We start from the raw sequence: 21917 nt of genomic DNA on the forward strand, positions 1-21917 counted from the left end.
TTTTTGTTTTTTGTTTTTTGTTTTTCCTCCATGGCCACAAATATGACAAATGTTGCAAATGTAGCGAATGCAACACGGAGAGCGTTGACACGCAGCCCAAATGTGACTCAACATGAACAAAAAATGAAACATTTAGGTCAGTTGCTCCATCTGGCCCTTTATCTCAATCACTTTGATGTTACAGTCTCCAGTTCTCTTTAGTTTGTTCAACATTTATTTTTAATTTTAATTTTGTTTATTTGTTGAGTCATTCAAAGTAGTGGAATTAATGTGAAGAGAAAAGGTTTCCATAAAAACTAGACAATGCATGTAAAAGCCGTCAGCAAAAGTCAGCTTCACAGTCAGTTTGTGGTAAAACTGGCTGTTTCTTAACTAGCTTGTAAGCTGTGAGAAGATTTAAGGAAAGCTGTTTTCCTACCTCCAGTTGTTCTGGACCCTTCGACCTGGTCTGGAACTGAGATTTGGGGCCTTTGGATGTCCTGTCAGAGGAGAACCGAGCCCTTCCGCTCCAGGGATCCAGCGCCGGGTTTTGCACCTCTCCCATCCATCCGCCCCACTCTGTGTGCGGCAGGAAGTTGGCTTGAAAGAACAAGGACGGAAGCTCAGTTTATCCCACACTAAAATGGATTAAACATTTTTTTTGTTGTTGAGGCGATCACGTTTTTGTTGTGGATGCGCAGCCCTCCGAGGCTCGGCAACCTCACCGAACGATGATCAACTCGGCGAGGAGCGGCGACATCATCCACCTGAATGTCGGGGGAAAGAGGTGAGGAAGTGGGGGATGTTTGGGGAGTGTCGGCTGGTGGTAGCCAGCCCTTCCAGTGAATACTCTTGCTGTTTTTCGGCAGTTAAAATATTTGCGAGTAAAAATCCTGAGATGCTGCAGTTTAAATTTACACTGTTTCTCATTATGGTTTTTACCCGGTGCTTTTCGTCTGAATAGCATTTATTATTGTGAGCTAGCGTGTAGCACCGTGTCGTTAGCTCAGTGCTGGAGGAGTCCAGCAGCGGTGTGAACCGGTTAGCAACACGCAAGAACACATTACACATTACACATCGAACTAGAGCTTAAAAACAGAGACGCGAGACTGGAAGTATGTTGTAAATGCTACGGGTGGCATTGGCCGAAGCTAATATCTGTACTAGTCGCGGCCAACTGCCCTTCTGCTCCGGTTAGTCTCTCAGGGACCGTCAATAACTTACTTCACTCATTGAAAACGAGTGACAATGTCCTCGTCCCTTGACGTCCTGACGTTGTACGAAGTTTTCATATAATATAAGAACTGCTGTACTACTACCGTTTATTTATTTGTTTTTTTTTATTTTATATTTTTTTATTCGTTTCCAGGTTCAGCACCTCCAGACAGACCCTAACCTGGGTCCCAGACTCTTTCTTCTCCAGGTGAGTACGGAACACGAACCCACGCAGAAACACTTCCTTCAACGAGAAAAGAAGCTATTGTGACCGGCTGTGTTTCTTCAGTGTACTTCTATGGCTAACAGCTGAATGTTTGTGTCTCCAGCCTGCTCAGCGGCCGGATCTCCACCCTGAAGGATGAAACTGGAGCTGTAAGCGCCTGCTGGAATGATTTTTTTTTTTTTCTCACCGACTGGCGCCGTGACCAGACTGACTTTTCGTCCTTTCTCTCATCCTGTAGATTTTCATCGACAGGGACCCCTCCTTGTTCGCCACGATCCTCAACTTCCTGCGCACCAAGGAGCTGTACCCCCGCTCCACCAACGTGCACATGCTCATGCACGAGGCCGAGTTCTACGGCATCACGCCGCTGGGTGAGACCTCGGGGAAACCCGCCAACCCCTGTTGCTGTTGTGCTGTTGTCAGTGTGTTAACCATGATCTCCTGGTGTCTGACAGTGCGGAAGCTGCAGCTGTGTGACGAACTGGACCGCTCGTCCTGCGGGAACGTGCTCTTCAACGGCTACCTGCCCCCACCAGGTACAACCCAGCCCTACCTGTCCGACCGGATTTCTCTGATGCGGTCATTTACCGACCCAACCTCCCTGTGATTTGTTATTGTGGCCCCGCCCCAGTTTACCCAGCGAAGCGGCTGAACCGCCACAGCGTGGCCGGCTCGCAGTTCATGACGGGCAGAGTTGTTCCCATGGAGAGGGCGCCCGTCAGGCGCAGCAACACCATGCCGCCCAACCTGGGGAATTCTGGGATACTAGGCAGAGCCAACGTTGAGGAGAGGGTTCCAGGAGGTAAACACATCATCCAGATATACTAAAGCCTGATGTTTATAACTGTGTTTAGACCGTCAGTAGCTGCATTTCCATTACAGTTTTTCACAAAATAAAAGCAATATTTCTAAAAAAAATTTCAACAAAGCACAATTGCAATTTGCAAGTGTTTCCATTGAATGGTGCGACGCCGTAATCCTCGTAAAATCTTGTCCCGCAAAATTTACGAGAATTACGTTTACTTTTGTTTGCTTTCAAGAATGGTTGTTATATTTTTGTCTTTGATTATTTGTAAAATAATCCTCATGAGAGCATCAAAACCTTTTAGCCATATTTTAGAGGTTTTTCCAAGTTTAGTTGTTTACACTGCTACGATATTTAGGTTTTGCACAATTCTAGTGATCATGGAAACGCAGCGAGTGTGACTGATATTGTGTGTTGTCATATGTTCTCTGTGTGTATGTGTGTAGGTCAGGTGTCTGATCCCGGCATGGTTCGGATCATCTGTGGGCATCACAACTGGATCGCCGTGGCTTACGCTCAGTTTGTCGTCTGCTACAGGTGAAAATATACAAACAAAAAAAAATCCTGTCCACCAACTTCCATCTGCAGGGATTTTATATTAATTCAATATTTCACAAGTATTGATTTCACTTCACCCCCTGCACTGCTGTCCATCCCCCAGGGTGAAGGAGTCGACCGGCTGGCAGCAGGTCTTCACCTCCCCCCGCCTCGACTGGGTGATCGACAGAGTGGCGCTCAACGCCAAGGTGATGGCCGGCTCGCTGGGCGACAACGACAAGATGGTGGCCGTGGCCTCAGGGATCGACATCATCCTGTGGTCCATCTGCCCGGACGGCAACGGCAACGAGATCGGTGAGAGCCTCCGTGACCTCGGGATCTCAGGGCGTGATTCCCGCGTCTGAAATTCTTGGTTTTGATGCAACAAAATGTAACAAATTCTGTCTGGATTTTTTTTCTTCCCAGGCGTCTTCAGCCTGAACGTGCCGGTGGAGGCCCTCTTCTTCGTCGGTAACCAGCTGATTGCCACCAGTCACACGGGGAAGGTGGGAGTCTGGAACGCCGTCACCAAACACTGGCAGGTGGGTGTTGCCTAGAGTTGCCTAAAATACAGAATTGTGCCGTATTTGACAGTGAAATGGTGCGTCCCGCTTTGAATTATTATGGGATGGGGTTTTTTCCCGTATTTCTGAGCTGTCTTGAACGTAAATGTATTTTCGATGCAAACTCAAGTTCATTTCCATAGAGTTTGCGTTCAAAACCGTAATCTGCGTAGCTGCAGGCAACATCATTGCGCAAGCCATTGACAACAATTCCGTACTGGCTGTGTCACTTGCGTAGAGTAAGCTATGAATCAGGATCGCTTGTTCTTTTCAGCATTCAGCGTATTTCTGAGGTCTCTTGGTAACAAAGCAGTTCAAACTATGTGAACCATATACTTTTTTGAAACCCTATTTTAAGTTAAGATTTACCACTACTGGCGAGCCACTGGCCTATGATGGTCATGGCCCCGAGGGCTCCTTTATTTTTCTGAATGAAAGTTGGCAACACTAGTGTTGCCTTCTGACTGCACCAAGTCCCAGAATCCTTTTGATCTTTCTACTGATCGCTGCATCATTTTCTGGCCCACAGAACCAGGACGTGGTTCCCATCAGCAGCTACGACACGGCCGGCTCCTTCCTCATCCTCGGCTGCAACAACGGCTCCATCTACTACATCGGTGAGTCGCGAAGCGTCCGAATTTCACAACCGGAGCCGCGCAGAACATTCTGTGCCGTTCTTCTGGTCAGTAAAAGCGTTCCTTTAAACTCTGTCAGACGTGCAGAAGTTCCCGCTGAGGATGAAGGACAACGACCTGCTGGTGACGGAGCTGTACAGAGACCCGACGGAGGACGCCATCACGGCTCTCAGCGTTTACCTCACACCCAAAACCAGTGAGAAGCTCCTCTCGACTCCTCCTCTCGCTTCACAACAACACCTTTTTGACGCCTTTTAAAGATCATATTTAAAACCAATGGGAACTGTACCTTTGTTTCCTGCGTGGCTGGCGGTCATGTGACCAGGTGACAGTGGGAACTGGATCGAGATTGCGTACGGCACCAGCTCCGGGACGGTCCGGGTCATCGTCCAGCACCCGGAGACGGTGGGCTCGGGGCCGCAGCTCTTCCAGACCTTCTCTGTCCACCGCAGCCCGGTCACCAAGATCATGCTGTCTGAGAAACACCTGATCTCAGGTATGTCTCACTCACACACACACACACACACATCCACTTCAGCCAACCAGCTCCTGTTGCGCTGACATGGTGGTCTCTCTCTATCTCTCTCCGTCAGTGTGCGCCGACAACAACCACGTGCGCACTTGGACGGTGACGCGGTTCCGAGGGATGATCTCCACCCAGCCGGGCTCCACGCCGCTCTCCTCCTTCAAGATCCTCAGCCTGGACGACGTGGACGGACACGGAGGCTGCAGCGCCGGCACGGAGATAGGTAACGCACACACACACAGGGACACACACAGTCACACCAGCTGAGCAGAACATTTAGGTTCTGAAATCAACCATGAAGAGGAAATAGGCAGAATTCTACATAGAAACCTAAAACAATGTGTCCTGTTATTATTATATTCTAAAATGTACCTAAAGGGGGAAATAGATGACAAAGGGCATCGGTTGAAATATTACACACGTTATATAGTTTTAAAAAATTCCGCCATTGGTCCTCACTGTCACCGTGTGTTTTGCAGGTCCGTATGGGGAGCGAGACGACCAGCAGGTGTTTATCCAGAGAGTCGTTCCGGACATCGATAAACTCTACGTGAGGCTGTCGTCCAATGGGAAGAGGTGAGAGAGCGACTGTGACAGGAAATCCAAAAATCAGTTTGTCTGCTCAGGTTAATCCACTGACTGTCGGTGTGTGTGTGTGTGCGCGCGTGCGTCAGAGTGTGCGAGGTGCGCTCGGTGGACGCCACCTCCATCACGGCCTTCATGGTGCACGAGTGCGAGGGCTCGAGTCGCATCGGCTCGCGGCCGCGCCGCTACCTGTTCAGCGGCCACGGCAACGGCAGCATCCAGATGTGGGACCTGACCACCGCCATGGACATCGCCGGCAAGGTCGACATCAGAGGTGAGAGGTTCTCTCCGTGGGTCACGCATGCCGCCATTGGCCGCGGGTAGAATGGGTGAGTGACGTGGCTGTTGATTGGTCGTCCCGGCAGCGCTGGGCGGGCCGACGGAGGAGGAGCTGCTGGAGCTGCTGGACCAGTGTGACCTGGCTCTGACCAGAACGCCGGACAGCACACCCCGAGCCTCCACCTGCAGGTACACACACACACACACACACACACACACACACACACACACACACACACACAGAAAACGTGCTGGAGCTGATGTGCGATTGATGGATTTTAAATTGAAATCGGATTGATGAGTCAAGACGATGTTAAAAAAAGGAAAATCTTCAAATCGATTTTCCTCTCGCGTGCTTCCGGGCTGTGCGCCTCTATTTACAAAATGTATAAGTTTTGTCATCGTTCAAGATGTTAGAAAAAACTTTTTTCTTTTGAAGGAGGTTTGGTGAAAGACAGTGAAGCTTGTCACTTTACCCACAGGGGGATTAATGTTCTCATCTTTTTTTCCTTTTATTCTTTTTTTCAAACATGTTAATGTGAACATTTCGGACCTCCTGTCTCTGCAGCCTTCACTCTCAGCTCAGCGACTCGTGCAGGATGGAGCGACTCTACTCCGCAGCGGGTGGAGGTCGAGGGGGCGGAGCTTCAGGCTCCGCGGCCTCCCTGTACGGCAGCCTGCCGCGGCAGGCCCCGCCCCCGGTGCCTTTCAGCAAACCCAGCAGAGACTCGGGCCCCTCGGTCACTCCCCCGCCTCAGGCAGGCCCCGCCCACAACCAGAACCTCTCGGCCAGCCCGCGCCCCAGGCAGCCGGACCGTGACGGCTTGGTGCGGCGGGGCAACTTCATTGAGGTCTGCCAGGAGCGAGCAAAGGGCTCCGAGGCGGTGGCGGCAGTGGCAGCGGGGGGTCCCGGGTTCGCCGTCCCGCCGGGGTCAGATGGCGTCCGGCGGAGCTTGGCAGTGTGCAGCGAGCTGGAGGCCCGCTTCGGACTCAGGACCGCCAACACATTCTCTGTGTCACCGGGGTCGCGCCACTCCCTCGGGGCGCCCTCCTCGCTGTCGCCCTCGCCCTCGTCCTCGCTGCATCGCAGGGCCACGCCCACCTCCCCCACCAGCCCCGCCCCTACCCCAGCCCTCAGCCCCACCCGCTCCCAGGCGTCGGTATCACCCCGCCACGGCGTCGCCGGGCCTCCTGCCGACAGCCCGGCTTCCCCCGAGAGCCCGGTGGGTGCCACAAGTCCCGCCCCCAGCCCCGGCTCCACCCCCGGCCCGCCCACCAGCCCCAAGCCACACATGAACGAGACCAGCTTCTGACTAGGCCTGCAGGACGCCCAGCACTGAGTTCTGTTCACAGCAGCTAGGTGGTATTTTCATTTTCCTCAAAGGGCTCCTAACATCTGGCAGTTTGTTAGGTGTCCAGTAGAACTCCAATAGAACTCCAATAGAACTCCAATAGAACTCCGTTGCTATGGTGACTGCATGTCTGGTAGTTCCAGGTTGTTGATGATCGGTGTCAGGTGGGGAATCGAGGGCGAAGCAGCAGCAGAAATAAACTTCCGAATCCCAGGAGGTTTTAACGTTGCACCTGCTGCTTCATCTTTCAGCTTTCCCATCGAAAAAAATAACGCAAAAAAAACAAAGGGCTAACTTATACATTTGACTGACTGTTCAGTAGGCCCCGCCCCCACTGAGTTAGAGAGTTCGAAGTGAGAGATATTCCAAGTTGCAAACAGCCAGTTATCCAAAATGTTGAGCAGCAGATAAAACTATTTTATGAAGCTAATCTTGTGTGGGATTTCATCTGGAGCAGGATTTTGCCAATTTTTCTAACATGTATACATAGAACTAGTGGCATGATGAAACTGTGAGTTTGTGCATAACTTAACTGACTGTTAACTGTTAACAGCTAAACTGTACTTTTGACGTGAGAAAAACAACTGCTGTGACTATTTTCTCCCATTTAGTTCCATGCAGTTTGAATTGATGGTAAAGCTGCAGTGGGCAGGGCTTCAGTGGTAAATTGCTATGATATCTCTGCAGTGTAGCATTGTCAACAATTTGATTGTGCAAGCAGGTTCCTGTTTTGGAGCAGCTGATGGAGAAAAGTGAAGTGTTGAGAAGGTTTAGAAGATTGTTCTGAAAAAAAAAAAACATTTACACTGTTCTTTTGAGAGGAAAAAAATCATTAACTTAACTGTTTTGTAGGTGGGGGGGGAAATGAAGCTGAGTCTTTTTAACAACCTTTTCTAAGAGCCCGTTTCATGAAGTTTGTATAGAAACTTATTTTTTTAATTTGTATGTTTGGTATCCTTCATTTTGATAACTTTTGACTTCAGCCAATAACACAACCAGCGATGTTGCTCAGTTACAAATCTAGCAAAAATAAATATTGATTTGTTATTGAGAATCATGATTCTTTGTGCAATTATTGTTTGACTCTCGTTATACCTGGAACAAAAACTATTTGAGTTGGTAGGATTGTTAGATAAAATTATACTGTTGGCTGGATTATTTCACACACAAGGTATTTTCATGTGCCTTGTGCACTTAAACTGCAAAATTGAAATAGAAGTAAGACGCACTTTGTGTGACTAAAGAGTTGGAATTAAAAAAATAAAGTAAAATCTTTATTCCAAAAGCATTCTATGACTAGAAAAATAGCTGACACAATGAATATTGTTTTAAAAAATAAATTCGTCTTCATCATACAATACAAATCATGTTGGGGAAAAAAACACACAAAACAGAACAAAACACGGTAAGAATAATGATGCAGGTGACTGACAAACTTAGTGTAAGGTGTAGCAGACAAGAAGAAGTAAAAGGAGGAGGACTGTGGTTTCTGGGCAGTCTAGAAACAGATTCTGGCATCTGTCACTATGGATTGCAACTGAACTTTGCATTTCACGCGACCTGTAAGGTCAAAGAACCAGCTGAGGGTGATTCAGCATCTGATCAGGATCACTCCTACAAGCTCCTCATTGAAGAGAACATCTTATATTTTCACCTCGCTGCCACCATAAGCCACCTGGGGTGATCCAGGGTGGTGGCAGCAGCGGTGTGAAGGGAAAGAATCCGGTTCAGGACTTGGCGTCCAGCATCTCCAGCAGCAGCTTGTGCAGAGGGATGCGTCGGTGGCGGTGCAGCTGCAGGAGGGCCTGCACGGCTCGGCCGGCCGTCTGCCGCAGCAGCGGGAGCGTCATGAGCAGCCGTCCTGCTCGCCGCTGCTCCCTGCAGGACGACTCGTACTCCTGCAGGGCCTCATGCAGCTCGTCCTGGAACCTGTGCACCGAGTCCGGGCAATCCAGTGGGTCGGCATCTGTGGAGCAGATTCACACGGAGAATGAGCCGGAATGAAGACCACCTATGCATATTACCCCACATTGAAATACACTCAAATACACAGAGGGGCCAAAATGTAAAACTTGGGGCATACTTGGTCTCGGGCCAACACTGATATTTTTTGAACAATCCTTCCTCTAGAAGGAACCTATTTATATGGGCCCAAACAGGTTTTGTTTCAACCTGAATATGGAATAAGCAAAGCTTAATACTATATAATAAATAACTTAATATTGCACACATGCAAAATGGAATTTCTAATTAAAAAATAATCAAAATAAATAAAATGTCATCGAAAAATCTACCACGGGCTGGTAAGACATTGAAGAATAAAATAACATCAATAAACCAATTAAGTCATAATAATATCCTTTACTGACCGTCCTGTCCTGATTGACGCACCAAAATATCAGCAGAGCATTCTGGGATTTGTAGTGTTAGAAGAACACGTGCTGTATAATACCAGCAAGCCAGCAGCTGCCAAATATAATTACACTGCTGACCAAATTTTGGCCGTGGGCCAGAGTTTGACACATATGCTCTAGACACTGCAACGGCTGTTAGCATTAGCAGCATTAGCAATGTTGCTAATCGAGGGGTAAAAAGTGTGGGAGGAAAGTTGTCGCACAACCCAGACAAGCAACATCCTCTATTGTGTGAAATATTGATGTGAACTGAATCCCTCACACACACACACACACACACACACACACACACACACACACACACACACACACACACACACACACACACACACACACACACACACATACACACCTCCAGCAGACAGTTAACTCTTCATAGATCCAGAAACGAGTCTATCAATAAAGGTTATTGATCCACGTCTCAGACACTGAGAGACTGACCAGACCTCGAGTCGGCGGTGCCAACCAGTGTCCCCTCACCGGGGCAGGCCCACACTGTCATACATGGGCGGTCACATGAAACATTCACAGAACAAGAGTGCTGTGAGGTAATCAATACTGCGAGGCTTCAGCTCTCAGCCTCTGATCAATACCAATAACCCCGCCTCTTGGGATCAATACGCTCAGACAAGCCCCTCCCTCCCTTCCAGCTTCTCCAGTCTTGTAATTGTTAAATCAATATCGGGGTGCAACTGGGGCACCACAGTTTGTGGGCGGAGCCTGCGTGTCAACAACCGGGGTTAAAAATGAAAAAGAAAGAAAAATGGTTTCATGACCAGAAGAATTGGATTTGTAGCAGCAGCTGCGGCAGCTGTACCTGAGTTGGCCAGAGCCACGGCTTTCAGCGCCACCGCCTCCTCCGCGCTCAGGCCCATGGCGCCGTACTTTGCAGTCAGGTGACGCAGCGCCACGTACAGCTCGGCCAATCCGGCGTCCCGGCACTGCGCCTCATCCAGCCGCAGGTTCTCTGCAAAGGCCAGCTCCTCCCCCGAGGTGGCCTGCGAGCGCCAGGCCACGCCCACGAGCAGCGCCTCCATCCAGCCGCTCTGCAGCAGCGACATCTGGTCGACCAATGAGAGGCGGGCGAATCCTGGCGCAGAGAGAGCGGGTTTTTGAAGAGGGTTGAGATGAAACTTTTTTTTTTTTTTTTTAAAGAAAGCTGAACAGTAAAATCAGATACACCCAGAGGACAATGGTTGAGGGGAATGACTTTAAGCTACACTATAAAGAACAAACTTTACAAGTTCTGGAAATTATGGAAAATGTTTTATAATTTTCTTAACTGAAGCCACTGAACGGACTGAAGCCACATTATCCCCCTTTTTGTCTCTTCTTCTTTGCTTTTCCCTTGATGTGTGCCTTGCTATGTTGTATTTCATGTCAACTGAAGAAACCCATAATAAGTAAAGGTGAACAGTGGCTAGTTTAGTACCTGGAATCTGTTTGGCCCAGCCAATCAGAACCAGCAGCTCTCTGTTCAGGAGGTCGCAGAGGGTCAACACGACGCGCAGGCTGCTGTCATTGGTCGACTGGTCCTCGTGGGCGGTCAAGGGGGCGGGCTCTGTCAGCAGCAGGTGCGAGATCACCCTGTTCCCTGAAAAGACAGGAGACGGTCAACCAGGGCGAGTGAGTGGCGGGAGGTTCTGGAAGGTTCCCAGAGAGAAGGAGAACTTACTGTTGGTGAAGGCAGACGGGTACGAGCCTTTGGGGTACAAACTGAAGCCCGTCTCCACCCGCCGCCTGTACTTCTGCCGTCCCCCCCGCACGCGATCCAAACGCACACCTGCGAGACAGCGGGGCAGATTTCCCTGTCAGTCGACTTCATTCCCCCCCCGGCAGAGAACTTTGGAAGCAGCGGGAGAGGCAGCGGTTGCCAGACTGAGAGGACCTACCCTCCCTCATCATCCCAGCCTGCAGACACTTGCGGAAGCGGCAGGCCTGGCACGCTTTCCTCCGCCGCTTGGTGATCTCACACTCATTCATCACGGGGCAGCTGTACTCAATGTTGCCTAGGAGACGCAAAAACAGGAAGCATGCTGAAATGAAATCGCAACCCGTCGAAAAGTTGATAAAGCTTGAAATTCAGCTTTTTGGAACGTGAACTGAGCCGTGTATCATTTGATTTTTGATTTATTTTTTTTTGCTACCTGGCATGCAAACGTCCACCATGAGAACAAAACTGATTTACTTTTAGTCTGTCTGTTTGTCTGTCTGTCTGTCTGTCCCAGTTGTCATCCTGTTCCTTCTCACAGAAATCTATACAAGTCTGTCTGCTCCCCCCCTTCCACCCTCCCCACAATAATTACTGGGGGGGCTTACAGTTCAATTAGCAGATATTGATGAGTCCAATTAAAGATGGTATTCATGCTGCGAAAGTCAAAACAAAAAATCCTCACTCGGGCCGGCTCACATGTTGCCGATCGATCGCCGCGGCACACTATCTGCAGCTGATGGGCGAGCTCACAGCTTCACACACCAATCAATGCGGCTGCACTGATCAGCTACGCCTGCAAACCTATTGATCGTGTCACACACACACGCACACACACACACACACACACACACACACACGCTCACATAATTAATGCCCACCTTGTATGGTTCTCTTGAAAAAGGCCTTGCAGGCTTCGCAGGACGCCACTCCATAATGATACCCGGAGGCGAAGTCCCCACACACCAGACAGAGTCTCTTTGGCCCGGCGGAGTCCATTGGGGTCAGGAAGTCGCCCCGCAGGATGGAGTCCACCTGCAGGAAGGTCAAGACACGATTGCTGTGAAATAAAATCTGTTTTTTAAGGAGGGAAAATCCTCTTTGCGCCATAGGAGAGTGTTTAGTTGCAATACCACAGGTGACCACTGAACAAAAAAATGGTGCTCAATGGTTTACAAGATGTATGTGGATTATTAAATGAAGCTCAAAAAAGGCACTTTTTAGATTGTGGATTTCGACCATAAGTCAAATTTGAACCTTCTAAACATAAAAACTTAAAAAAAAACGTCTCTTTCCGACGATGCTTTTGGACTTTTCGGAAAAAAAAACTATCGTCACCTGCGCTGAAAAGGAGCCCATCTGCGGCGCCGAAAAACAAGTTGCAGCCTCTGACATCAAAGCGTCGCCTCCGAGGCTTCCCCCGCTGGAACTGGATCCCGTCGGGGACTCAGGTTCCGGGATTCCACAGTGGAGGCTGAATGAGGAGGAGCATGAGGAGGTGGAGTCGGCCGGGCTCGGGAGGAGGAAGGCTGGGTGAGCCGGACTGAGAGTGGGCGTGGCCTCCAGGCCGAAGGAGGGACTGAGAGGGGAAGAGTGGAGGAAGGAAGACGGAGACTGGTCTGCATCAGCCATGGAGGAGGAAGAGGAGGAAGAGGAGTCCAAGAGTCTGAAGAAGAGGAAAAACGTTAAAACGCTGCAATGATCGACACTTTATGCAAAATTTCATTAAAGGGAAATTAAAGTATATTCATAAAGGAGACACATTAATAATATCACCCAATACCTTTGTATTATTGATTTTAGTTAATTCATTCATTTCTTGTACAAATCTGTTGGCAATTATAAAGCCAAAACATCTCAGACGCCCTCTGGAGGCTGGCTGCAGTATGGGTCACAAATCAGGTTTGTTTACAGACAAACTTTTTATGGACGGATTCCTGCAGTTGCTGAAGACTATATGATAAAAATGGACACTAATAACACTTTGGTTGAGGTCTCTACTGAGATGCTTCCATTCAACATTGGGGTAAATATTAGAACTGTAAAAACTCTAATATTTACAGTATATACATATACATATAAGTGTTGAGCTTTTAAAAATATGTACATACATATGAGGGTGTAACATTATTTTTGACTGAAAGCATCTGTTGACATACTTTGTTGATGCTCAGCAATGATGAAACAACATCAATCACTGCAGTATCTTGAAAAGAGATGAGGACAAATGAAGAGTCGCTACTACAGTGAAGTTCTTACCGCTGTGGGCTGACAAAGTGACAGTTGTCTGTCAGACAGAAGTCCTTCAGGTCCATCCTGAGCCGGCTGGAAACAACCTGAGCGTCGCCTCCAGAGTCTGACTGAAAATCTTCAGCGAGAACCTGTTTGAACAGTCGTCAGCGATGCGTTGGCTCACAACCCACGCAGCTTCCCTGATGCCACTTTCAGGTCCAATAACAGAGAGAGCAGCGACAAACAGCAGCAGCAGCAGCAGCAGCAGCAGCAGCAGCAACAACAACAACAACAGTGAATTAATAAGTTTCCTGGGTGTCTGAGCAGCCGCGTGAAGCTCGTGGGTTATATTTATCCGCCTACTGAGCACAGGATGAACAGGCATGGTCCAAGGAATCAGCCAATCAGTGTGAGGCGTGCACACCCCTCTGCCTGGAGTTGGGAGGGGGGAGCTGAGTTCTTCTACTATCATCTCTATTGATTGGACAGTGACAGATGTAGGCCACGGCCACTCTGGGGGCAATGTGCAGCTTAAAACACTTTACATTGCGGTCAATAAAAATAAATAGATAAATAAATACATTCTGAAAATGCACCGGACTGCAGTGAACATGAGAGAACATCTTCAATTGCAATGAATGAAGGAAATACTTGACAAAAAAGTTTGACAGAAGTGAATAACAGATGAGAACGATAAATGATCAAAAAAGATAAAAAGATTTTTAAAAAATCAACTGTGTCATCACTAGAAAAATTCTGCAGTGTGTGTGTGTGTGTATGTGTGTGTGTGTGCATATCAGTATTAATAAGACCTTTTGCATTTTTACACTTTTTCAGGACCTCCATACGAGGACACATAAAAGTCCTTAAATATTGTGTTAAAGCTATCTCTATCATTATGTGTTTTTGTTTGCTTATTTATTTACTTGCAGCATATTCTTATACCCCAGCTTTATTCTTTGGCTAATTGCAGGTCTCCTGGGAATACTGGTTGTCGGTCCTCCAGTTCAGGAGATTCCAGCGACTCCAGTTTGAGCTTCATCCTGTAACCAAACCACTTGGAAACACGCAGCCCAACACTGTTGGCAGCTGAAACAATTGGACAGACAATCAATGAGGCAACTGACAGGCAGCATGTGAGTAATCAATACCAAGTTAACTCTCCCCCTAAATAGACTTATAAAAAGAAAGAATGGATCAATGAGGTTGATACTGTAATATTTATGCTCCTATTACTTGTTTGCAAAATTTTGCAAATTTCAAAAAAGGTTTTTAGCGTTTTTAGAGTGTTTACACAAGTAAATTAAATGCTAATTAAACTGTAAAATTAGAACTGCTTTATCTCAATGACCACATTTAGTGAATAAAAACTGCACATTTACAGGGAAAATGCTCAGCTTTAAAGGTAAAACGTCATTGCTGAATACAATAAAGAACGAGTGCTGAATGAATTGAAGTGTTGCAAGCTTTGTCTTTGGTCAAGGTTGCTGTGCAAAAAAAAAAAAAAAAAAAGGGTTTCCATCGTCGTTCTGGTTATTTGAAAAATGAAAACATGGCCGGTGAAAACAATGGGAGGCATGTAGGGACGGGGTCACGAGGAAACACTGCTGTTGTTCCCTCAAGTTCGCCCTGTGTGGTTTCAGGTCTGAACACACACACACACACACACACACGTGTAGAGGCAGCTAAGAACGCCCATCTACGTCTGTTCCATCAGAAGAGATCGACTCATCTGTGCCTCTTGTCTGCTGGTGTGTGACTGTGTGTGTGTGCGCTTGCAGATATAATAATCTTGTGTAAACTGGTTTTATGGGCATGTGAAAGGGAACCAACTGTTTTGGTGGATTTGCCTTTGAACCAATGATAAATAACTTTATCATAAATATTGCTTGGGGCGGAAGGATTCAGCGCTATAAAGTAGTTTTTAAGTTTCACTCGATAGTTTCTGCCGTTCGAGTTCCACTCCAAAGTTTTCTGGACCAGTTTTTAAATCTCCACTCACTCACGTCGAGCCGATGTGGGTCACTGTTCATCCCCCTGACCGTCTGAACCAGTTACACCATTGAGACGGCGGCTTCTGCGTCACCGCTATTAGCCGACTTTCATTTCCTCGAGAATAATTCTCGGCCACAAGCGCCTCAAATTCACACAGACGCTCCAAAGAAAAAAGATGTCCAATTAAGCCTGACAGATTGTATGGCACCACAGGCGGGCATTTCGTCCCTTGCTGAACTTGAATGACTCGCTCTTATAAACAAACGTGTTCAAAAGATATGCAAGGAAAATGCAATGACGTCACAGACCGCTCCGACCGCCGATTACCGCCACAGGTTTTGATGTTTTTGTGTGATGTGCTTATCAGTGGCAATGTTGTCTTTTCAATCTGAGCCGGCCTGACGCTTTCTGTTTGTACACACACACACACACACACACACACACACACACACACACACACACACACACACACACACACACACACACACACAGTGAATGATGTGTGTGCGAGTGGCAACAAACAGTGGCGGAGGCGAGAGCTGATATTCTGCTGGCTCACAGTTTCAGCCTCTGTACTGGGTGAAGCCGCTGTAATCTCTTTAATGCTGCCCCAGGTGAAAGTGTGTGTCTGAGTCTGTGTGTGGACAGATTGGCCTATAATGTAAGTAGGCTTAGAGGCCTGGATACTCCATAAACTGAGGAGGCATTAGGGTTATGAAAGCAGGTGGAGGATCAGCGCTGATCAGCACGCGAGCATCAGCTGAGGTGACTGGTTCTCAAATCGTTCTCAAATCTCAAATGCTCGGTTCATTAGGCTGCAAACACAAAAAAAAACCAAAGAAAACCGCAGAGGTTCAATAACACCACATCATGTTTTTGGAGCTTGTCCAGCAAAGCAAAGCAAAGCAAAGTTGTATGACCATAAAATATGGAACACTTAACACACACTTCAGAGAATCCAGGCAGATGGTGAAGTTTTATATTTACTGATCCATTTGGTTTTCAACGTCACGACCAACGGCCGAGGCCTCGTCGAAAGAAAGGAAAAAAAAGCCAAAAGAAGCGGGAGTTTCAATAAATCTGTGTGCAAATATATTTTCATTTCTTCTCATACAACCAATAAAAAAAGTGAATCATTGACCATCAAAATGAACCATTAGAAAGAAAAAGAAAAACAGACACTGGAATTCAAACAATTACACAATAATAATCTCAAAAGGAAGATACAGTGCACTTTACACATCACACTATAGATGTTGAGGAGGAATGTTGTGTCACACCACGTTAACTTCATGAGGAAGCAAAAAAACAAAACAACAACTACAGAGGCTACCAACTTACTGTGCTACTTTTTTGGCGAGAGGAAATGGAAGAGCCGATAAAACAAACTTGACATGAACAAATAAAATATAGAAAATTGGAAAAAAAAAACAGACCCCGAATAATCACTTGATTGTGTCGGAGATGACGTGGAATCTAAATCAGCACCACTGCTCAGTGTTTAGCTGTAGCCGAAGTGAAAAAATAACAGGGTCAAACAATATTCTTCTGTTTTTACATACATAAAGCTGACATTGTTTCCATTGGGTGAGCTGATCAGATTTTATTTACAAATATATATATTTTAAATCACGACAAATCATCTGAATCCCATCTTTAAAAAAAGCAGATTCTTCAAATGCGGCAAAATCCACATCGACTCACAGCTATAATTTCAACAAAGACAAGTGGATTATAACGCAGCACTGCTCTGGGTGACTAAGTATGGCTGTGAAGTCCTCTTTCAACTGTTAGCTACATGGGTATAGAGTCGAAAAACATATAAGATATCTTTGAAATATGTTTTTTTTTTTTTACAGTCAACTAAAAAATTGCAAATACAATATCATCTGTCATTTTCTTTCGACAGAGCAGTTTGTATTTTACATACACATTATTTACGGAAGAGGATTAGGGCCACAAGAAGAGAACAAAATTAAGATAGATTTTTTTTTTCAAGGTTCCAATTCGAGAATAAAGTTGAAATTTCGAGACTTAAGTCGAAATTTCGAGAATAAAGTTGACTTAAAAAGCACAAAATTTTGCAAATAAAATCGGAACTTCGCAATCAATGTCAACGTGAAGTAAGTCAAAATGTCGAGAATAAAGTGGAAAGGCTCTGCGTGCAAGTCTAGTGGTTTCCTGATTACTGTGGGTGAACCTTGAGTGATACACCTGTTTTCACCAGTTTACTTTTAACTGTGGGGAACTGTGTCAATCCTCCATCCATCCAGTCTAGTCGCTGGACTTTGTCCAAGAGATTTAGACTTTTTCACGAAATTTTGACTTGAAATGAAAACTTAAAACTCGAAATGAAAACTTAAATAAAAAAATCTCCTTCCTGTAATATTTTTCCCTCATCTTGTGGCTCTAATCCACTTCCATACATTATTAGACTGTTGCATCTGCACGTAAAAAAAAATAATCTAAAAATGTCACGACTGGCAGTGATCTCCACAAATTGAAAACTGCACCAGACTAATGCACGTATGAATGCATTACCGTCAAGGCATTAATAGAAAAAAAAGACGTTTCCTTCAAGGTCAACCTTTCTGACCCCGGAACAAATGGAGCACATAAACTAACAACGTGGTCTGTTGACACAAACAGAGGGATAATTTGACTGCTTAGCCGTAGCTCTTAGCCAAATTACGGTGGAACACTCAGTTAGTCGAAAAAAGGTAAAAAAAAAAATCCTCCAATAAATTTTTTATTATCTACAGTATAACGTCCACTCCGTCCACATTATAGTGAACAGAGAATTGAATTGCCCTAAGGAATATGCACTTTAAACATAGTGTTTGGTTGTCCTGTCCAGTCCAGTCCAGTACAGTCTGCCCACACATGGAGTCTTCACACCGTCAGACTCACACACACACACACACACACACACACACACACACACACACACACACACACACACACACACACACACACACACACACACACACACACACACACACAGTCCTTCAGACCGGCATCGCCCAGTCCGGTACAGTCCACCAGATCCACACCAGACCAGTGCAGGCCTACGCCACCACGCAGTGGTTGGGCCTGCGCGACATGATGTAGCCCCTCCTGCAGATGCAGCGGAACGAGCCCTCGGTGTTCACGCAGCGAGCGTTCACACACGGGAAGCCCACGCTGACGCCGCCCTCACACTCGTTTATATCTGCGAAAACACACACACACACACACACACACACACACACTCGTTGTTTTATAAGCTGTTATTATGCATATAAAACTTATGTTTTTGTTTTTTTTATGTCAAAAGTGAAATTAAGCGGAGTGCTGCAGTGGAGAAATTTCCCAGGTTGGGAACGCATCAACGACGAGCTGCCTCCCTCAGGAACACAGCCGGAATACGGCAAAGTTAAGCAAGACAGAATAACTCCTCGCTTTCCCTTGAGCTGCTGCAACATCACCCAGTCTGGCGGAAATGTAAGGTGAAAAACAAGAAAATACAAAAGTGGATTCATCTTTTCAGTCTTGCGTCATATCTGCTGATTGCCTTCATCTCTATGAAACAGTTGTATTGCCGCCTGTTATCACACAATCTCTGCAAAGCAACACTCGGTTGTAAGCACTGAGAATCAACAGGGAATAAGAAGAAGAAGAAGAAGAAGAAGAAGAAGAAGAAGAAGAAGAAGAAGAAGAAGAAGAAGAAGAAGAATGTGGAAATGAACAGAAGCAACTCTTATCATAAGATTTGCCTGAATGTTGGAATCTTTCACCTCCATTTACAGCCTCAGAATGAGGAAACCGGTGGAGATAAAATAATTGTGACGTGGCCGAGATAGCTGGGAGACGTCATGCGCGAAAGAGGGAGTGAAGTGACATTAAGACTTGTGAGGTCCGCACTTTGGCCACAGCCACATGAGAAAATCATTCGTGACTTTAGCTGTGTGCAACCTCAAGACAGACGCTTCTCACTCCAAGAGTGATCGAGGAGACGATCTGAGCTTTTTTTCTCTTTGTCGGGAGCCTTCAAAACGTACCTATACACGTCATGGTGGTCATGTCCAGTTCGTATCCCGGGTAGCAGTCGCAGGTGTATCCCTCGGCCACTCGGATGCACCTGCCGTTCTCACAGCCGTGCAGGATGCCGCAGTCGTCTGCTGTGCTCAGGCCGGCCGACTCGTAGCGCCCTGCCGATAACAACGGAGGACAATCAGCTTATGGCCCCCCCCCTGGCCGTAGTTTGCCCACGCCTGCTCTAAAGCAGCACAATTCGTTTTTTAGCCATGTTTTTATGTACATATCTATATTTGCATGAACTGTGGCGTCTGTAGATTTAACTTAAATGACACAACAGCCTGGTGATCTTCTTCATCCCAATCACTCACTCTCATATACTCGACTCGGCGCCCCTCCTCTTCCTCCTTCGCCCCTCCCAGTGAACGGAGGGAAGGGTGGGCCGCGCCTCCAGGACGAAACGTCCTCCTCTTCCTCCTCCTCCCCCCCCGTCTCCCGGTACAGGCCATCGGGCAGCGGCGCCAGGCTGAGGCGGGCGCCGTCGGACCGGGACGGAGGAGGCCGAGCCCCAAACGCTGTCTCGGCCCGGGGGTCCGGAGGGAGGCGGTACGAGGGGGGCCGGAGTGGAGAACCTTCGGGGATGGCAAAGTCTCCCTCCGAGTAGAAACCAGCACTGACAGACAGAGATTTATAAACTGAGTTATTTCATAGTACTAATATAGTGCATGTGCATAATATTCGCTGTGCCTAGGTATAATATGTAGAATATGGTAATAGTGCTGTAATAGAATCATAATACAATTGTAGTAATGTAATAGTTGATAATGTTTAATAGCTGCATAGAATATCTTGTTTTAAGGCGTTTTGATAAAGACTGTAATGAAATGCAGATGAAATGTGAAGTCAACAGGGTGAATCTTCCTCCTCCTTTGGATTTCTTTTCTTATTTCATTCATGTTTTTTTGTTTTTTTTTTGTTCAACTGATTTAGTACTTTTTTTTGTACTATTTTCATGCTCGAACAAATCACTCAATTCTCACTGGCTGAGGTTCCAGAAGTGTTCTTACCCAAAGTCTGGCCTTGGATAGGTTCTGTCTGGTGGGCCGTAGCCAGCAGGCGTCCTGCCTCCAAAGCCCGACCTGCTGCCCTCTACTGGTGAGTAATCGTCATAGTCTCCACCACCGTAGTCCCGACCAGGAATCACAGGCGGGGGGAAGGCATCGGCACCGTAAGGAGGGAAGTACGGAGGTCCTGAAGGGAATTACACAGGGTCAAATACACAAACAGAAAATCGTCATCACAGCAGCAACAGCAACAATAATAACAATGACTTTGTGTCAAGGTTTTACATATCAAGTTAAAAATTCATGATAAAAAGCATAAAAAGACGTTTTATTAAAATAAATGACTGAAGATGAGATGGATGAAATGATAATCAGACATGTGAGCAGAAGCAGAGGCCTGTTCAGTCTCACCTCCTCCTCCTCCTCCTCCTCCTCCTCCTCTCCCTCCTCCTCCTCCTCCGCCTGCTGCGGTTCCTCGTCCTCCTCCTGGTCTCAGTCCAGTTTCTGGTCCAGGGACGTCTGGATAACTGTCCGGGAACACGGCAAGAAGGAGGGAGCTGCACAGACTGGCATACTCCTCTGTGCAATACACAGCGACATTATTATTCCAGCAGGTGAAATGCATTTTGAACAGTCTAAAGGTATTTTTGGAAAAAACTAAAACTCATGCCCAGCTGGAATTTTAAATTCCTGTATTTCCCATGTGAATATTGGTGACAGTTAATCGCTGTTTTCAGTCATTAAGCTACGTTTTTAGAAGATCCACTTTATTGTATTTGTACACAGCTTACAGAGCTAGATTCAACGAGATTCGAGGAACCCCAAAAATCCTTTGGATCGCTGTGCTATTGTGGGTTCCTTTTCAATCAACTGGAGTTGATGCACTTCTGTAGTCTGCTGCCACACTAGATAGAAACAGGGCTCAGTATCACGTTATAACATGAAACTTTCAAAAAAAACAAACAAAAAAAAAAAAATTGTCACAAAATAACATGACAGTTTCACGTTACAATGTGATACTGAGCCCTGTTTTTTATAGGGTGGCAGAAAATGCGCTTCTGTACACATGTAAACCGTAAGATTTATTTATTTATTTATTTTAAGCATAAAATCCTGACTGAACCAAATGGCACAAGTGAATTACCGGAGTCGGTGGGTGGGCAGAGGGCGCACTCCATGCCCCAGCCGTCCCCGTACAGACAGCAGCAGTCCATGAAGGTGACCTGAGCTCTCAGCAGGGGGCTCTGACACATCAGGTCGGCGGTGACGTGTTGCCAGCACACCGACAGGTTCTCATCTGCAGCACACACAAGAAGAGCGAGACACAGAGGGGTCGCTCAAAAGAAAGAAGGAAACATCACGTTTGTCATGTCGTGTGTGTTGGCCTCCGGGGGGGGGGGGGCGTCCTCCTTGTTGTCTCTCCACGGCTTACCCAAGGTGAGGTGGGAGGAGTTGACGCAGTTGCGCTGCGTTTCGTCCAGCACCAGGGGGGGCGGGCAGCTGCAGTAGTACGAGCCCACCGTGTTGACACAGGCTCCGCCCACACAGCTCTCCTCCTCGCACTCGTCATGATCTGTGGCGAGCAGGAGAGACTTTGGTCATCCAACTGTCCATAAGATGTATATACCTTGTTTTTCTTCCCTATTATACCCTACAAATATTTGATTTTTATTTTTTTATTGCCTTATTTCTTTTAATTGATATATTTGTCCATCTTTTGCACTATACAGTTGCTGCTGTAACAATGAGGACAGCAGGTTAAATGAAAGGATATTATTATGA

The 21917-nt window shown here is 46.7% G+C and overlaps 3 protein-coding genes and 1 long non-coding RNA gene across 4 annotated transcripts in view; 2 read left to right on the forward strand and 2 right to left on the reverse strand.

Annotated features, from left to right (window-relative positions):
• Nucleotides 1–633: 633 nt before the first annotated feature.
• On the forward strand, nt 634–7553 carry shkbp1 (SH3KBP1 binding protein 1). Its single transcript, XM_076049647.1, has 17 exons — nt 634–766; nt 1349–1402; nt 1524–1569; nt 1659–1791; nt 1876–1956; nt 2052–2222; nt 2672–2762; nt 2887–3077; nt 3189–3304; nt 3855–3942; nt 4040–4156; nt 4286–4456; nt 4554–4709; nt 4966–5062; nt 5161–5345; nt 5437–5539; nt 5919–7553. The coding sequence occupies exons 1-17, from the start codon at nt 711–713 to the stop codon at nt 6661–6663; spliced, it is 2601 nt and encodes an 866-aa protein (XP_075905762.1). The 5' UTR covers nt 634–710; the 3' UTR covers nt 6664–7553.
• Nucleotides 7554–7950: 397 nt separating this feature from the next.
• esrrd (estrogen-related receptor delta) lies at nt 7951–13620 on the reverse strand. The gene is made up of 8 exons (XM_076049915.1): nt 13087–13620; nt 12166–12493; nt 11709–11862; nt 11009–11125; nt 10792–10899; nt 10549–10710; nt 9934–10206; nt 7951–8668 (listed from the first exon to the last, which is right to left on the reverse strand). The coding sequence occupies exons 1-8, from the start codon at nt 13140–13142 to the stop codon at nt 8430–8432; spliced, it is 1437 nt and encodes a 478-aa protein (XP_075906030.1). The 5' UTR covers nt 13143–13620; the 3' UTR covers nt 7951–8429.
• A 3228-nt stretch (nt 13621–16848) lies between these two features.
• Nucleotides 16849–17125, forward strand: LOC142903949 (uncharacterized). The gene is made up of 2 exons (XR_012929302.1): nt 16849–17053; nt 17094–17125. It is a non-coding gene; the product is annotated as an uncharacterized LOC142903949 (long non-coding RNA).
• An 853-nt stretch (nt 17126–17978) lies between these two features.
• Nucleotides 17979–21917, reverse strand: part of ltbp4 (latent transforming growth factor beta binding protein 4) — a 36753-nt gene continuing 32814 nt past the window's right edge. Inside the window, exons 33-39 of the mRNA XM_076049853.1 lie at nt 21568–21708; nt 21280–21432; nt 20598–20714; nt 20139–20322; nt 19443–19744; nt 19095–19244; nt 17979–18265 (exon numbers count right to left, since the gene is read on the reverse strand). Coding sequence (XP_075905968.1) covers nt 18123–18265; nt 19095–19244; nt 19443–19744; nt 20139–20322; nt 20598–20714; nt 21280–21432; nt 21568–21708 — 1190 coding nt within the window. The 3' untranslated portion in view covers nt 17979–18122. The remainder of the gene's footprint in view (nt 18266–19094; nt 19245–19442; nt 19745–20138; nt 20323–20597; nt 20715–21279; nt 21433–21567; nt 21709–21917) is intronic.

The sequence above is a fragment of the Nelusetta ayraudi genome, unplaced genomic scaffold (genome assembly GCF_046127955.1).
Source record: "Nelusetta ayraudi isolate G7.1 ecotype Tasmania unplaced genomic scaffold, CSIRO-AGI_Nayr_v1 ptg000120l, whole genome shotgun sequence".
NCBI classification, from domain to species: Eukaryota; Metazoa; Chordata; class Actinopteri; order Tetraodontiformes; family Monacanthidae; genus Nelusetta; species Nelusetta ayraudi.

Coding starts and splice junctions, on each gene's coding strand:
- esrrd (XM_076049915.1), bottom strand. CDS start 13,142: ATGGACCTGAAGGACTTCTGTCTGACAGACAACTGTCACTTTGTCAGC. Junction 10,900..11,008: donor GGCTGGGATGATGAGGGAGG/GTAGGTCCTCTC, acceptor GCTGTCTCGCAG/GTGTGCGTTTGGATCGCGTG. Junction 8,669..9,933: donor CGTGGCTCTGGCCAACTCAG/GTACAGCTGCCG, acceptor TCTGCTCCACAG/ATGCCGACCCACTGGATTGC.
- shkbp1 (XM_076049647.1), top strand. CDS start 711: ATGATCAACTCGGCGAGGAGCGGCGACATCATCCACCTGAATGTCGGG. Junction 2,763..2,886: donor CAGTTTGTCGTCTGCTACAG/GTGAAAATATAC, acceptor TCCATCCCCCAG/GGTGAAGGAGTCGACCGGCT. Junction 4,157..4,285: donor TTACCTCACACCCAAAACCA/GTGAGAAGCTCC, acceptor TCATGTGACCAG/GTGACAGTGGGAACTGGATC.